We start from the raw sequence: 16,537 nt of genomic DNA, 5'->3' as shown, positions 1-16,537 counted from the left end.
TAAAAAGACGGTATGACATCGTTTTTCCTTGTTTGCAATTTAAAGAAAAGAAATGCAGACTCTGGACAGAACACATACAGTGATACTATCTACACTAACCGCGTGTTTACTGCATCAGAATATTCTAAAGTGGACTCTGAATTAACTAGAATGAACATAAAAGAACAATAATCAGCTGTTTCACTGAGTTTCGGTCAGCCTTGTCTAGACCGGTCTACATGTTGCGGTGTGCCTGAGGCGATGGCAACTTATTCTTTACCACCGAATCAAAAGAATTTCTTGAATAATCGTTTTTTTTTGTGTGTTTGTGTGTGTGTGTTTTTATCAATTGAGGTCAGATGCTTCATAGCGCTGTGAATAAGTACACTTGCTTCTGAACTGAACAATCATGGTTCGATCCCGCTCGCATGCCTTTTTTTCCCCCCCATTTCTCCCAAGCTTATCAACATTTAGTGCAGAACACATTTTAACGATTTTGTCGTTTTTTTCCTCATAATTCCTTTACTGGATAAAGCATGTATCACAAGTGAGTCTTGAAGGCCTTGCTTCTTGTCTTTGTACTTCTGTTTATTTCAAATGTTCTTATTTGATTCCAACCCCGATCTGTCCTCTTAACCCCTACTGACCATACCACCCCCAGCCCCTCCTCTGCTATGTTTATTGAATTTGGGTTTTATCGATAACATTCAAATGCAAAAAACTCGACACTTCAATCAGATGTCTACAATCATCAGTATGTGTGACGAGACGTTAAACATCATTACCGCCAGATTTCATTAGTTTAAAATTTCTCTACAAACATATCACCTGAATTGTGCCCACAGAAATCGACACTGGCGGATGTGTTGAACGTCTTTTCCATTGTGGGCTGCGGTGTGTCAATCTTCTGCCTGCTGCTCACTATTATCATCTACCGCGTCTTCTGGAGGTAAGGGCAGTGTTTTCATCACATTGATCGACAGTCTTTTGCGTCGTGTGTGTGTGTGTGTGTGTGTGTGATATCATGCAACGTGGGTTTTCTGTCAGTATTTGCGGCGTCATGTCATGTGATGCACGGTCAGTACCGTCACGTGTCCAGAATCAGGAGCAGCACTGTGCGTGGCTGTCTTGAAGGCACGAATGTTGCATATGTACCAGTCTGCCCCATACCAATCCGTAATGGTAACACAGTCATTGTGCAACCACAGCAGATCACATTTACACACATTCGCACGCACACACACACACGCACACACACACACACATTCACTACTACTACTACTACTACTACTCTTACACACATTCACACACACACACAGACACAGACACAGAAACATACAGACAGACAGACACACACACACACACACACACACACACGCGCACGCACATACACACACACACACACACACACACACACACACGCACGCACGCATACACACGCACGCACGCCATCTCTTTGTTACCATGACTCCATAACTGACGGCACTGATGACGATATCTGTTGCTGTGACGTCAGATACGTGAAGTCCGACCGCAGTGTCATTCTGATGAATCTGTGCGTCATGCTGATCCTGGCTTACGTCACCTTTCTGGCCGGGGTCAACCGCGTGCAGTACAAGGTCAGTCCATATGACGTCACTGGATGATAACACAATCCTTTGGTGACGTTGAACTGGGTTACTCTTCCTATACTCCCTGGTAAATGAAGGCGACGAAGTTGTTGTTAATGATGATGATGATGATGGTGATGATTATGAAATAACGACCCGAATGACGACGACAGTGATAGCGGTGTACATGGTCAGTATGATAATGATGATGATATTGAAGACGAAACCGATGATGGTGATGATGATGACGACGATGATGGTGATAATGAAGACGATGATGATGATGAAGACGAGGAAGATGATGATGATGATGATGGCGATGGTGATGATGAAAACGAGGACGACGATGATGATGAAGGCGACGATGATGACGGTGATGATGATGATGATGATGATGATGATGTCCACAGCTGGCGTGCACGGTGGTGGCGGTGTTGCTGCACTACCTGTGGCTGGTGGTGTTCTTCCTGATGCTGTGTGAGGGGCTGGACATCTTCGTCTCCGTCGTCATCGTCTTCCCCACCAAGTCTGTGCTCTGCAAACTGCTGCTGATGGCTTATGGTGAGTCGGCCTGTTGGTGAGTCAGCCTGTTGGTCATGGCTTGTGGTGAGTCGGCCTGTTGGTCATGGCTCATATTGAGTCAGCTTGCTGGTCATGGCTCATGGTGAGTCGGCCTGCTGGTCATGGCTCATGGTGAGTCGGCCTGTTGGTCATGGCCTATGGTGAGTCGGCCTGTTGGTGAGTCAGCCTGCTGGTCATGGCTCATGGTGAGTCAGCCTGTTGGTCATGGCTCATGGTGAGTCACTCTGTTGGTTAGTCACACTGTTAGTGAGTCACCCTGTTGGTTATTCACACTGCTGGTCATGGCCTATGGTGAGTCGGCCTGTTGGTGAGTCACACTGTTGGTCATGGCTCATGGTGAGTCAGCCTGATGGTCAGGCCTATGGTGAGTCAGCCTGTAAGTGAGAAACACTGTTGGTCATGGTTTATGGAGAGTCATGGCTTGTGGTGAGTCAGTCTGTTTTGTGAGTCAGCCTGTTGGTCATGGCTTGTGGTGAGTCGGCCTGTTTTGTGAGTCACACTGATGGTCATGGCTTGTGGTGAGTCGGCCTGATGGTTAGTCACACTGATGGTCATGGCTTGTGGTGAGTCTGCCTGTTGGTGAGTCACACTGATGGTCATGGCTTGTGGCGAGTCTGCCTGTTGGTGAGTCACACTGATGGTCATGGCTTGTGGTGAGTCTGCCTGTTGGTGAGTCACACTGATGGTCATGGCTTGTGGTGAGTCTGCCTGTTGGTGAGTCACACTGATGGTCATGGCTTGTGGTGAGTCGGCCTGTTGGTGAGTCACACTGATGGTCATGGCTTGTGGTGAGTCGGCCTGTTTTGTGAGTCACACTGATGGTCATGGCTTGTGGTGAGTCGGCCTGATGGTTAGTCACACTGTTAGTGAGTCACACTGTTGGTCATGGCTTGTGGTGAGTCGCACTGGATGGATACGTTGTGTGGTCAATTATTATGGTCAGGAGATGTTGTGTGGTCAGTTATTATGGTCAGGAGATGTTGCTTGGTCAGTTATTATGTTCAGGAGATGTTGCTTGGTCAGTTATTATGTTCAGGAGATGTTGTGTAGTCAGTTGCTATGGTCAGATGTGTGGTCAGTTATTATGGTCAGGAGATGTTGTGTGGTCAGTTATTATGGTCAGGAGATGTTGCGTGGTCAGTTATTACGGTCAGATGTTGTGTAGTCAGTTGTTATGGTCAGATGTTTCTTGGTCAATTATTATGGTCAGGAGATGTTTCTTGGTCAGGTATCATGTTCGGGAGATGTTTCTTGGTCAGTTATTATGGTCAGGAGATGTTTCTTGGTCAGGTATCATGTTCGGGAGATGTTTCTTGGTCAGTTATTATGTTCAGGGGATGTTTCTTGGTCAGTTATTATGTTCAGGGGATGTTGTGTGGTCAGTTATTATAGTCAGGAGATGACAGTGGTGTACGTTGTGTGTTGTCAGGGGTGCCAGTGATCATTGTGGGAGTGGCGCTGGGGATCACTCGCTTGGAGGGATACGGAGGCACCGATTTGTGAGTAGGATGCTGTCTGTCACCATCCTGTCAGTAATGACCGGAGTAGCAGTAACAGCAGCAGTGAATGTAACTATGGTAGCAGCAACAATGGTGGTATAATCAACAGCAGTATTGTTCGTAGTAGCAACAGCAGTAACAGCAGCAGTGAATGTAACTATGGTAGCAGCAACAATGGTGGTATAATCAACAGCAGTATTGTTCGTAGTAGCAACAGCAGTAACAGCAGCAGTGAATGTAACTATGGTAGCAGCAACAATGGTGGTATAATCAACAGCAGTATTGTTCGTAGTAGCAACAGCAGTAACAGCAGCAGTGAATGTAACTATGGTAGCAGCAACAATGGTGGTATAATCAACAGCAGTATTGTTCGTAGTAGCAACAGCAGTAACAGCAGCAGTGAATGTAACTATGGTAGCAGCAACAATGGTGGTATAATCAACAGCAGTATTGTTCGTAGTAGCAACAGCAGTAACAGCAGCAGTGAAAATAAATATGGTAGCAGCAACAATGGTGGTATAATCAACAGCAGTATTGTTCGTAGTAGCAACAGCAGTAATAGCAGCAGTGAATGTAACTATGGTAGCAGCAACAATGGTGGTATAATCAACAGCAGTATTGTTCGTAGTAGCAACAGCAGTAACAGCAGCAGTGAATGTAACTATGGTAGCAGCAACAATGGTGGTATAATCAACAGCAGTATTGTTCGTAGTAGCAACAGCAGTAACAGCAGCAGTGAATGTAACTATGGTAGCAGCAACAATGGTGGTATAATCAACAGCAGTATTGTTCGTAGTAGCAACAGCAGTAATAGCAGCAGTGAATGTAACTATGGTAGCAGCAACAATGGTGGTATAATCAACAGCAGTATTGTTCGTAGTAGCAACAGCAGTAACAGCAGCAGTGAATGTAACTATGGTAGCAGCAACAATGGTTGTATAATCAACAGCAGTATTGTTCGTAGTAGCAACAGCAGTCATAGCAGCAGTGAATGTAACTATGGTAGCAGCAACAATGGTTGTATAATCAACAGCAGTATTGTTCGTAGTAGCAACAGCAGTCATAGCAGCAGTGAATGTAACTATGGTAGCAGCAACAATGGTGGTATAATCAACAGCAGTATTGTTCGTAGTAGCAACAGCAGTAAGTGAATGTAACTATGGTAGCAGCAACAATGGTGGTATAATCAACAGCAGTATTGTTCGTAGTAGCAACAGCAGTAATGCAATAGCAGCAGCAGAAATAATACCAAAGGAAGCAATGCTAGTAGTGCAGTAGTCGTAGTAGCAGCAGCAGCAGCAGAAGAAGAAACCGTAGCAGTGGCAGCAACAGCAGTAACAGCAGTAGCTGCAATAAATACAGTAGCAGCAGCAGTAGCAGCAATGACAGCAGCGTTAGTAATAATAAATGTGTCCTGTCTGGGATTGATTACGATGATGATGCTGATATTGTAGGGGCATGACCAAAAAAATAGCAACAATTGCAAGAGTAGTATGCATACTGTTGTTGGTGTTAGTATTAGAACAATTTTCTTTAGTTGCAGTGAAGTTGTAAAAGTAACGGTAGTGGTAGTGGTGGTGGTGGTCGTGGTATCAGTGCCAGTCGTGTTTTTTTTTGTTTTTTTTTGTTTTGTTTTTTTTGTTTTTGTTGTTGTTATTATTACAGAAGTATGTTGAATTATTCTTATTCCGTTATTAGATTTGTTAAATTGTTTCATCAACGCGTGTACATGTGTACTCGGTGTGTGTGTGTGTGTGTGTGTGTGTGTGTGTGTGTGTGTGTGTGTGTGTGCGTGCGTGCGTGCGTATTTTGTGTGTTTTGTCTGTGTGTGTGTGTCTTTGTGTGTGTGTGTGTGTGTGTGTGTGTGTGTGTGTGTGTGTGTGTGTGTTTGTCTTTGTGTGTGTGTGTGTGTGTGTGTGTGTGTGTGTGTGTGTGTGTGTGTGTTGACAGCTGCTGGCTGTCTCTGAAGAACGACTTACTATGGGCCTTTGTGGGACCTGCACTGGCCACCCTGCTGGTTGGTACCTCTCTGTATGTGTGTGTGTGTGTGTGTGTGTGTGTGTGTGTGTGTGTGTGTGTGTGTGTTTGTGTGTGTGTGTGTGTGTCTGTCTATCTGTCTGTCTGTATGTGTGTGTGTGTGTGTGTGTCTGTCTGTCTGCATGTGTGTGTGTGTCTGTCTCTGTGTGTATGTGTGTGAGTGTGTCCTCTCTCTCTCTCTCTCTCTCTCTCTCTCAGAATTGTGTCAGCAGCAATACTGTGGCAGAATGTGTGTGTGTGTGCGGCCTGCGTACTTGTTTGTCGCTGATGGGAGCTGATGTATGTGTGTGTGTGTGTGTGTGTGTGTGCGCTGCGTGCATGCGTGCGTGCGTGTGCATGCGTGCGTGTGTGTATGCGTGCGTGCGTGCGTGCGTGCGTGTGTGTGTGTGTGTGTGTGTGTGTGTGTGTAGGCCAACTATGTGTTCGTGGCTCTGGTGATCCGAGCACTCCTCAGCACTACCGTCATGATCACCAAGGCCAACAGGAAACGTGCCAAGTGAGACCTCTGTCCGTCCGTCTGTCAGTCTGCCTGCCTCTCTCTCTCTCTCTCTCTCTCTCTGTGTCTCTGCCTCTCTCTCTGTCTCTCTCTGCCCTCCCTCTCTCTCTCTCTGTTTGTACCTGTACAGGTCAGTAATGAAGGTCAGTATTAACCTTAGAGGTCGGAAGTGAAGGTCAGTGTTTACCTGTACAAGTCAAGGGTGGAGGTCAACGTTTAGCTGTACACGTCAGTGAAGGTCAGTGTTTACCTGGTACAAGTCAAGGGTGAAGGTCATCGTTTACCTGTACAGATAAGTAAAGGTCAGTGTTTACCTTTACAAGTCAAAGGTGAAGGTCAGTGTTTACCAGTACAGGTCAGTAATGAAGGTCAGTGTTTACCTGTAGAGGTCAGTGATGAAGGTCACTGTTTACCTGCACAAGTCAGTGGTGCAGTTCAATGTTTACCTGTACAGGTCAGTGATGAAGGTCACTGTTTACCTGTACAAGTCAGTGGTGAAGGTCAGTGTTTACCTGTACAGGTCAGTAATGAAGGTCAATGTTACAGGTCAGTAGTGAAGGTCAGTGTTTACCTGTACAGGTCAGTTGTGAAGGTCAGTGTTTACCTGTTTACCTGTACAGGTCAGTTGTGAAGGTCAGTGTTTACCCGTTTACCTGTACAGGTCAGTTGTGAAGGTCAGTGTTTACCTGTTTACCTGTACAGGTCAGTTGTGAAGGTCAGTGTTTACCTGTACAGGTCAGTTGTGAAGGTCAGTGTTTACCTGTACAGGTCAGTTGTGAAGGTCAGTGTTTACCTGTACAGGTCTGTGGTAAAGGCGGTGTGTGTGATGACCCCCATCCTGGGACTGTGCTGGGTCTTTGGTGTCATGGCCGTCAGTGACGACACTCTCGTCTTCCAAGTGCTCTTCGTCGTCTTCAACTCTCTGCAGGTAACGTCCGTAACGGCGTTGTGGCGTGTGTCTGTGTCGGCTGCACTGCCATTGTGTGTGCCTGTGTCTCTGTGTGTTGTGTCTTCATGTTTGTGTGTGTGTGTGTGTGTGTGTGTGTGTGTGTGTGTGTGTGTGTGTGTGTGTGTGTGCTGTCATTGTGTTTGTTGTCTTTATATCTGTTATGTCAAAGTGTTTGCCTTCATCTCTGTCTGTTATGTCTTTATCTGCAGCTACTGTGTCACAGTGTTTGTCGTCATCTCTGCCAGGTTTAGGGTCCCACGGTGATTCAGTAGGATATCGTTCCACATCGGTGATGTCAGTGTGCTGTTGTTTCTCACAGTGATGTCAGTGTGCTGTTGTTTCTCACAGTGATGTCAGTGTGCGGTTCTTTCTCACAGTGATGTCAGTGTGCTGTTGTTTCACACAGTGATGTCAGTGTGCTGTTGTTTCTCACAGTGATGTCAGTGCACTGTTGTTTCTCTCAGTGATGGCAGTGTGCTGTTGTTTCACAAAGTGATGTCAGTGTGCTGTTGTTTCTCACAGTGATGGCAGTGCACTGTTGTTTCTCACAGTGATGGCAGTGTGCTGTTGTTTCACACAGTGATGTCAGTGTGCTGTTGTTTCTCTCAGTGATGTCAGTGTGCTGTTGTTTCTCACAGTGATGTCAGTGCACTGTTGTTTCTCTCAGTGATGGCAGTGTGCTGTTGTTTCTCACAGTGATGGCAGTGTGCTATTGTTACACACAGTGATGTCAGTGTGCGGTTCTTTATCACAGTGATGTCAGTGTGTTGTTGTTTCTCACAGTGATGTCAGTGTGCGGTTCTTTATCACAGTGATGTCAGTGTGTTGTTGTTTCTCACAGTGATGTCAGTGTGCGGTTCTTTATCACAGTGATGTCAGTGTGTTGTTGTTTCTCACAGTGATGTCAGTGTGCTGTTGTTTCACACAGTGATGGCAGTGCACTGTTGTTTCTCTCAGTGATGGCAGTGTGCTGTTGTTTCTCACAGTGATGTCAGTGTGCTGTTGTTTCTCACAGTGATGTCAGTGTGCTGTTGTTTCACACAGTGATGTCAGTGCGCTGTTGTTTCTCTCAGTGATGTCAGTGTGCTGTTGTTTCTCACAGTGATATCAGTGTGCTGTTGTTTCTCTCAGTGATGGCAGTGTGCTGTTGTTTCTCACAGTGATGGCAGTGTGCTGTTGTTTCTCACAGTGATGTCAGTGTGCTGTTGTTTCTCACAGTGATGTCAGTGTGCTATTGTTACACACAGTGATGTCAGTGTGCGGTTCTTTCTCACAGTGATGTCAGTGTGCTGTTGTTTCTCACAGTGATGTCAGTGTGCTGTTGTTTCACACAGTGATGTCAGTGTGCTGTTGTTTCTCACAGTGATGTCAGTGTGCTATTGTCTCACACAGTGATGTCAGTGTGCTATTGTCTCACACAGTGATGTCAGTGTGCGGTTCTTTCTCACAGTGATGTCAGTGTGTTGTTGTTTCTCATAGCGATGTCAGTGTACTGCTGATTCACACAGTGATGTCAGTGTGGTTTAGTTTCGATGTCAGTGTGCTGTTGTTTCTCACAGTGATGTCAGTGTGCTTCAGTTTCGATGTCAGTGTGCTGTTGTTTCACACAGTGATGCCAGTGTGCTGTTGTTTCTCACGGTGATGTCAGTGTGCTTCAGTTTCTCACAGTGATGTCAGTGTGCTTTAGTTTCGATGTCAGTGTGCTGTTGTTTCTCACAGTGACGTCAGTGTGCTTCAGTTTCGATGTCAGTGTGCTGTTGTTTCTCACGGTGATGTCAGTGTGCTTCAGTTTCGATGTCAGTGTACTGTTGTTTCACACAGTGATGCCAGTGTGCTGTTGTTTCACACAGTGATGCCAGTGTGCTGTTGTTTCTCACGGTGATGTCAGTGTGCTGATGTTTCACACAGTGATGCCAGTGTGCTGTTGTTTCACACAGTGATGCCAGTGTGCTGTTGTTTCTCACGGTGATGTCAGTGTGCTACAGTTTCTCACAGTGATGTCAGTGTGCTTCAGTTTCGATGTCAGTGTGCTGTTGTTTCTCACGGTGATGTCAGTGTGCTTCAGTTTCGATGTCAGTGTACTGTTGTTTCTCACAGTGATGTCAGTGTGCTTCAGTTTTCGATGTCAGTGTGCTTCAGTTTCGATGTCAGTGTGCTGTTGTTTCAGGGTCTGATGATCTTCGTCTTCCACTGCCTGCTGTCGAAACAGGTCAGTGTGATGTGCTGATGTGCCAGACACACCCAGTGATGTCTTTTATGCCCCTTTACATCTTAAGTCGTGTCAGTGGGAGACTGTGTGTGTGTGTGTGTGTGTGTGTGTGTGTGTGTGTGTGTGTGTGTGTGTGTGTGTGTGTATAAAACACTCGCTGCTAATTTACTCACTTTGTGTCTGTCTGTCTGTCTGTCTGTCTGTCTCTCCGTAGTCCCAATCCACGTGTTTACTTCCCTCAACGATTTTTACTTTATTTCCCCACCACACAAACATTCACACACACACACACACACACACACACACACACACACACACACACACACACACACACACACACACACACACGCATGCACGCACGCACGCACACTGATTGATAGATGGATGGGAGTGTGAATTAGATATTTGGTGAGAGAGAGAGAGAGAAGAGAGACAGAGAGAGAGAGAGAGAGAGAGAGAGAGAGAGAGAGAGAGAGAGCGTCACCTTCACATTGTTTCAGGTGAGGGAGGGATTCCAGAGCAAACGACGTCAGCAATCTGCCTCCTCTGCCGGCAAATACAGCGGCAGTGGTGGTGCCAAGGATATCTACAAGGTAAATATTTGCACTGCCTCCAGGTTCATCTACCAGGTAACTATCTGCACTTCCTCCAGATACATCTACCAGGTAACTATCTGCACTGCCTCCAGATACATCTACCAGGTAACTATCTGCACTGCCTCTAGGTACATCTACCATGGAACTATCTGCACTACCTCCAGGTACATCTACCAGGTAACTATCTGCATTGCCTCCAGTTACATCTACCAGGTAACTATCTGCACTGCCTCCAGATACATCTACCAGGTAACTATCTGCATTGCCTCCAGTTACATCTATCAGGTAACTAACTATCTGCACTGCCTCCAGTTACATCTACCATGTAACTATCTGCACTGCCTCCAGATACATCTACCAGGTAACTATCTGCACTGCCTCCAGTTACATCTACCAGGTACCTATCTGCACTGCTTCCAGGTACATCTACCAGGTACCTATCTGCACTGCCTCCAGATACATCTACCAGGTAACTATCTGCACTGCCTCCAGGTGCATCTACCATGTAACTATCTGCACTGCCTCCAGATACATCTACCAGGTAACTATCTGCACTGCCTCCCGGTACATCTACCAGGTACCTATCTGCACTGCCTCCAGATACATCTACCAGGTAACTATCTGCACTGCCTCCAGTTACATCTACCATGTAACTATCTGCACTGCTTCCAGGTACATCTACCAGGTAACTATCTGCACTTCCTCTAGATACATCTGCCAGGTAACTATCTGCACTGCCTCCACGTACATCTACCAGGTAACTATCTGCACTGCCTCCAGATACATGTACCAGGTAACTATCTGCACTGCCTCCAGGTACATCTGTCAGGTAACTATCTGCACTGCCTCCAGGTACATCTAAGGATATTTACCAGGTAACTAACTATCTGCACTGCCTCCAGGTACATCTACCAGTTAACTATCCGCACTGCCTTCAGATACATCTACCAGGTAACTATCTGCACTGCCTCCAGGTACATCTACCATGTGACTATCTGCACTGCCTCCAGGTACATCTACCAGGTAACTATCTGCACTGCCTCTAGGTACATCTACCAGGTAACTATCTGCACTGCCTCCAGATACATCTACCAGGTAACTATCTGCACTGCCTCCAGGTACATCTACCAGGTAACTATCTGCACTGCCTCCAGATACATGTACCAGGTAACTATCTGCACTGCCTCCAGGTACATCTACCAGGTAACTATCTGCACTGCCTCCAGGTACATCTACCAGGTAACTATCTGCACTGCCTCCAGGTACATCTACCAGGTAACTATCTGCACTGCCTCCAGGTTCATCTACCAGGTAACTATCTGCATTGCCTCCAGTTACATCTACCAGGTAACTATCTGCACTGCCTCCAGATACATCTACCAGGTAACTATCTGCACTGCCTCTAGGTACATCTACCATGGAACTATCTGCACTACCTCCAGGTACATCTACCAGGTACCTATCTGCATTGCCTCCAGTTACATCTACCATGTAACTATCTGCACTGCCTCCAGTTACATCTACCACGTAACTATCTGCACTTCCTCCAGGTACATCTACCAGGTAACTATCTGCATTGCCTCCAGTTACATCTATCAGGTAACTAACTATCTGCACTGCCTCCAGTTACATCTACCATGTAACTATCTGCACTGCCTCCAGATACATCTACCAGGTAACTATCTGCACTGCCTCCAGTTACATCTACCAGGTACCTATCTGCACTGCTTCCAGGTACATCTACCAGGTACCTATCTGCACTGCCTCCAGATACATCTACCAGGTAACTATCTGCACTGCCTCCAGGTGCATCTACCATGTAACTATCTGCACTGCCTCCAGATACATCTACCAGGTAACTATCTGCACTGCCTCCCGGTACATCTACCAGGTACCTATCTGCACTGCCTCCAGATACATCTACCAGGTAACTATCTGCACTGCCTCCAGTTACATCTACCATGTAACTATCTGCACTGCTTCCAGGTACATCTACCAGGTAACTATCTGCACTTCCTCTAGATACATCTGCCAGGTAACTATCTGCACTGCCTCCACGTACATCTACCAGGTAACTATCTGCACTGCCTCCAGATACATGTACCAGGTAACTATCTGCACTGCCTCCAGGTACATCTGTCAGGTAACTATCTGCACTGCCTCCAGGTACATCTAAGGATATTTACCAGGTAACTAACTATCTGCACTGCCTCCAGGTACATCTACCAGTTAACTATCCGCACTGCCTTCAGATACATCTACCAGGTAACTATCTGCACTGCCTCCAGGTACATCTACCATGTGACTATCTGCACTGCCTCCAGGTACATCTACCAGGTAACTATCTGCACTGCCTCTAGGTACATCTACCAGGTAACTATCTGCACTGCCTCCAGATACATCTACCAGGTAACTATCTGCACTGCCTCCAGGTACATCTACCAGGTAACTATCTGCACTGCCTCCAGATACATGTACCAGGTAACTATCTGCACTGCCTCCAGGTACATCTACCAGGTAACTATCTGCACTGCCTCCAGGTACATGTACCAGGTAACTATCTGCACTGCCTCCAGGTACATCTACCAGGTAACTATCTGCACTGCCTCCAGGTTCATCTACCAGGTAACTATCTGCACTGCCTCCAGGTACATCTACCAGGTAACTATCTGCACTGCCTCCAGGTACATCTACCAGGTAACTATCTGCACTGCCTCCAGGTACATGTACCAGGTAACTATCTGCACTGCCTCCAGGTACATCTACCAGGTAACTATCTGCACTGCCTCCAGGTACATCTACCATGTGACTGTCTGCACTGCCTCCGCGTACGTCTACCAGGTAATATGTTGTGTTCGAATCTAGCTGGCCCAGATTAACCACGGGGTCAGTGTTGAAAAACCTGGGATGACCCATGGGTGTAAACTCCAACCAGTCAGAGCTGATCCCCGCTCCCCTTTCCTGTCCTGTTGTCCCAAGACTGTAGGGGCACCACTGATGACCTGGCATCCAGTTCTCTCCATTTCTCCCCTGCTCTTCGTCTTTCTAGACTTGTCGTTTCTCTCATTCTCTCTCGCCTTGACTACTGTAACTCTCTATTGTCTGGTTTGCCTGCTTCATCCATTCGGTCCCTTCAGCTCATACAAAACTCTTCTGCCTGACTCGTCCTCAGAAAGAAAAGATCTGAGCACATCACTCCTATTTTGCAACATCTCCACTGGCTCCCTGTCTCACACCGAATAAAGTACAAGATCAGCACTCTATGTTATAGATGTATTTACAGAACTGCCCCTTCCTATCTCTGTGGCTGCCTTCACCTCTACACTCCAACTCGCTCACTACGATCGGCTTCGGATCCACTCTGTTTACGCATACCCAGATTTAAACACTCGACTGTTGGCCGCCATTCTTTCTCTGTCTCTGGACCTTGCGATTGGAATAAACTTCCTCTTTCGCTTCGTCAAGTCTCCACACTCAGCTCTTTCAAGTCTGGCCTTAAAACCCACCTCTTCCCAAAATAGCCTCCCTTGCCTGCCCTTCCTTGTCTTTAGTTTCTCCAGTTTTAGAGTTATGCATGCGTGTGAATGACTGGTGCGAAAGCGCTTTGATTTGTCTCTGCACAAGATTCAGCGCTATATAAATACCATTATTATTATTATTATTATTATCTCTCAGGGCTTCGGTCATTCTCAGGTTGGTCCGTTCAGGGATTTTTTCCTCCCATCTCATTTTGCTTTCTGTCTGCCTCTGTTCCTTCTTTGCTCCGTGCTTTGCAGGACTAAACTTGGCAAGGTCTGTTAACTGCGAGACGTGCCCACACCTCTACAATTTGCGTTTCTTCACCGTGGTTAGGAATTATTCACAGGATCCGGTGGTTCCCTGATTCTGATTGATTTTTTCATGACTTCTTTTATGATGTGGCTTCTGTGGGAGATGCCAGGGAGTTTTTCAGTTCATCCGCCATGTTGTGAGGCGAAGAAATAGGATCGGTGCTAGCTAGCTGAAGGCTACCACTCTCCATACCTCTGCCATGTTGCTGTATGGAGGAAATGGGTCAGTGCAATCTGTCCCTTCCCCGATTCTTCTACCATGTTGTAATAAGGAGGGGGGGGGGAGCAGGGGGCTGTACACGTGAGTATCAAACGACTCCCTTCCTCCACTTTTACCACATTCATAATGTTGAGAACTACATGGTGTATTATAGTCCAGACTAACACACTTCTCTTATTTTCGCCACGTTGTATAGGGAGGAGCTGCAATACAGAATGATAACTTTGAACAAGCTCACCTATGCTTCTGTTAAGTTTTAATTGAGGTACGGGAGGGGAGGATGGGGGGTTCGGGGGGGGGGGGGAATGGCTGCGGGGGGGCAAGGAGGGAGGGGGCGTCGGGGTCAGTAACAGCTTGTCCAGAACAACTTACCCCCTTTCTCTTTCAATACCGTACAAGGATGCGGGGGGCTGGGAGGGGGTGTGTGTGTGTGTGTGTGGGGGGGGGGGGGGGGTTGAACTTGACTCGCCACAAATAACCCCGGGGAATCATTTGTGGTGACGGCGGGGGGCAAAATCTAACAGGGGGAAATGTTGAGGCTGTTGCATCAGGAAACGATTCACGGACACAGACACGTCCCCAGGAGGATGAATGGAAGGGGAATGGAGGTGCGGGGGGTAGGGGTGTGGGGGTGTGGGGGTGGCCCAGAAATGCAGTGGTCAAGCCCTGACTGTGTTGTGTCGTGTTACAGAAACGGTTCAGCGAGTCGTCCTTGTCCAGCGATAACGACGTGGGGAGAAGCGGTGAGTACCCCCCCCCTCCCCCCCTCCCTCCCCCCACCTATACCCACCCTCCCCCACCACTCTCACTTCCTCGATAAGCACCGTGCGTGGTCCTGTCAGTGCCTGCCTTGTATGTTGCCTTACTCGATAAGCACCGTGCGTGGTCCTGCCAGTGCCTGCCTTGTATGTTGCCTTACTCGCTTCCGAGGCAAGAACAGCTTTCATCATGCTCAAGAACATCTGGGCATCTGGAGCAATCAGTATCAAAACCAAACTCCGCATCTTCAACTCCAATGTGAAGTCAGTTCTGCTCTACGGATGCGAGACATGGCGGACAACACAGACAATGCAGCAGAAGATTCAGACATTCTTCAATACCTGTCTGAGGCACATCTACAAGATCCGATGGCAGGAGAAGATCCGAAACGAAGTTCTGTGGGAGCGAGCGGGACAGGAACCAGTGGCCTAGCAGATACTGCGAAGGAAGTGGGGCTAGATCGGAGCCACTGTCCAGCATCGCACGCCAAGCCCTGATCTGAAACCCGCACGGAAAGAGGAAGAGAGGCCGGCCTCGCAACAGCTGGAGGCGAGATACCGAGGCAGAGCTGAAGCAGCAAGGGACCAACTGGACTGGAATGGTTAGTTCTCTCCATACGAACGGCGAAAGAGACGACGTTAACAGCTTTTCATCCCAGTTACGATCATCAAAATATTGCAAGCGGAACGCTGTTATACTGAAGAGGTGAATGTTGACAAAGAATACCACAGTTCTGACGACGGAAGCTAAAGGTTGGGTCATTGAGACACCCACTGGACATCCGAGGGGTCTGTGTAGAGGAGAAGAGAGGACTGGCCGTACTGAGTGAGTTAGAACAGCCCAGAACAGAGTGCGATGGCGAGGGGTCGTCGATGGCCTATGCTCCACCAGGAGCGATGGGCAAAATGAATGAATGACTCGCTTCCGGCTTTCACACACACACACACACACACACACACACACACACATCGTCATGATGTCTGTAGGTCAGAGTCATCCTCCATCATCATACTCTGAAAACCACAAAGAAAATCGTGATACATACTTCCCTGTATCAATCCACAGCCTATCAAAAACGAATTTTCCTGCTGTAACGACATGTACACGTGGAGCGGTAATTTAATGCGAGCGTGTCCCACTGCACAAAAATAGGTGGATAGCACATACCTTCTTTTACACCTTTGCCAACTGAAGCCAGCGGAAGTGTTCAATCAGCCATTTTGCTGCTCGTGTGAGTATAGCGCGAAGCGGAAACTTCGTGTATGTAGCCGAGCGCTCAGCTGGCTTCACGGCAAGCTTTCACATGCTCGCGGTGTTGGTTAATTAAGCTGACATTCCTGTGTGTGCCTCCACAGCAAGTTTGCGCTTTGTGTCACTGCACTGTTTTCCTGCAATGACTTTGGTAAATCAACCATTGGCAGATTTCAATTCAAGACACAACGTTTGGCATGTCGTGGGGTCAAGCATAACACGATTTCATCGAAAGATACACGGTTACAGTTCAGACACTACCACCAGTTAGCAGACGACTTCTCAACGGACTGACGGCCGGATACGAATAACATGATGGCGTCCAAATGGCTTCAGCTTTCCTGGCCAATGAGCTATCCATCTATTTTTAGAACAGTAACCACGTCCGCCTAGGAAGCAAGAAAATTTGAAGACATGGGATCATGAATCCCACATTCGCCAGAATTTTCTTCCTCACAATTGGATGAATGTCATTCGGATGAGTCGTTAAACCAAGTTCCCGCGTGAAAAAGGGTTTCCC

General features: G+C 47.2%; 1 protein-coding gene across 10 annotated transcripts in view; it reads left to right on the top strand.

Moving 5' to 3' along the window:
- Positions 1 to 16,537, top strand: part of LOC143283056 (uncharacterized) — a 132,059-nt gene that overhangs the window by 107,708 nt on the left and 7,814 nt on the right. For all 10 annotated transcript variants that reach the window (XM_076589076.1, XM_076589071.1, XM_076589077.1 and 7 more), the window contains 10 exons: positions 825 to 928; positions 1,496 to 1,598; positions 2,000 to 2,150; positions 3,601 to 3,670; positions 5,621 to 5,687; positions 6,118 to 6,203; positions 7,005 to 7,131; positions 9,320 to 9,361; positions 9,862 to 9,954; positions 14,699 to 14,750. In XM_076589076.1, the coding sequence (XP_076445191.1) occupies positions 825 to 928; positions 1,496 to 1,598; positions 2,000 to 2,150; positions 3,601 to 3,670; positions 5,621 to 5,687; positions 6,118 to 6,203; positions 7,005 to 7,131; positions 9,320 to 9,361; positions 9,862 to 9,954; positions 14,699 to 14,750 (895 nt within the window). The remainder of the gene's footprint in view (positions 1 to 824; positions 929 to 1,495; positions 1,599 to 1,999; positions 2,151 to 3,600; positions 3,671 to 5,620; positions 5,688 to 6,117; positions 6,204 to 7,004; positions 7,132 to 9,319; positions 9,362 to 9,861; positions 9,955 to 14,698; positions 14,751 to 16,537) is intronic.

The sequence above is a fragment of the Babylonia areolata genome, chromosome 6 (assembly GCF_041734735.1).
Source record: "Babylonia areolata isolate BAREFJ2019XMU chromosome 6, ASM4173473v1, whole genome shotgun sequence".
Lineage (NCBI taxonomy): Eukaryota > Metazoa > Mollusca > Gastropoda > Neogastropoda > Buccinidae > Babylonia > Babylonia areolata.
Note: the sequence above shows the minus strand (reverse complement) of the source record. Positions and strands in the feature narration are given on the sequence as shown.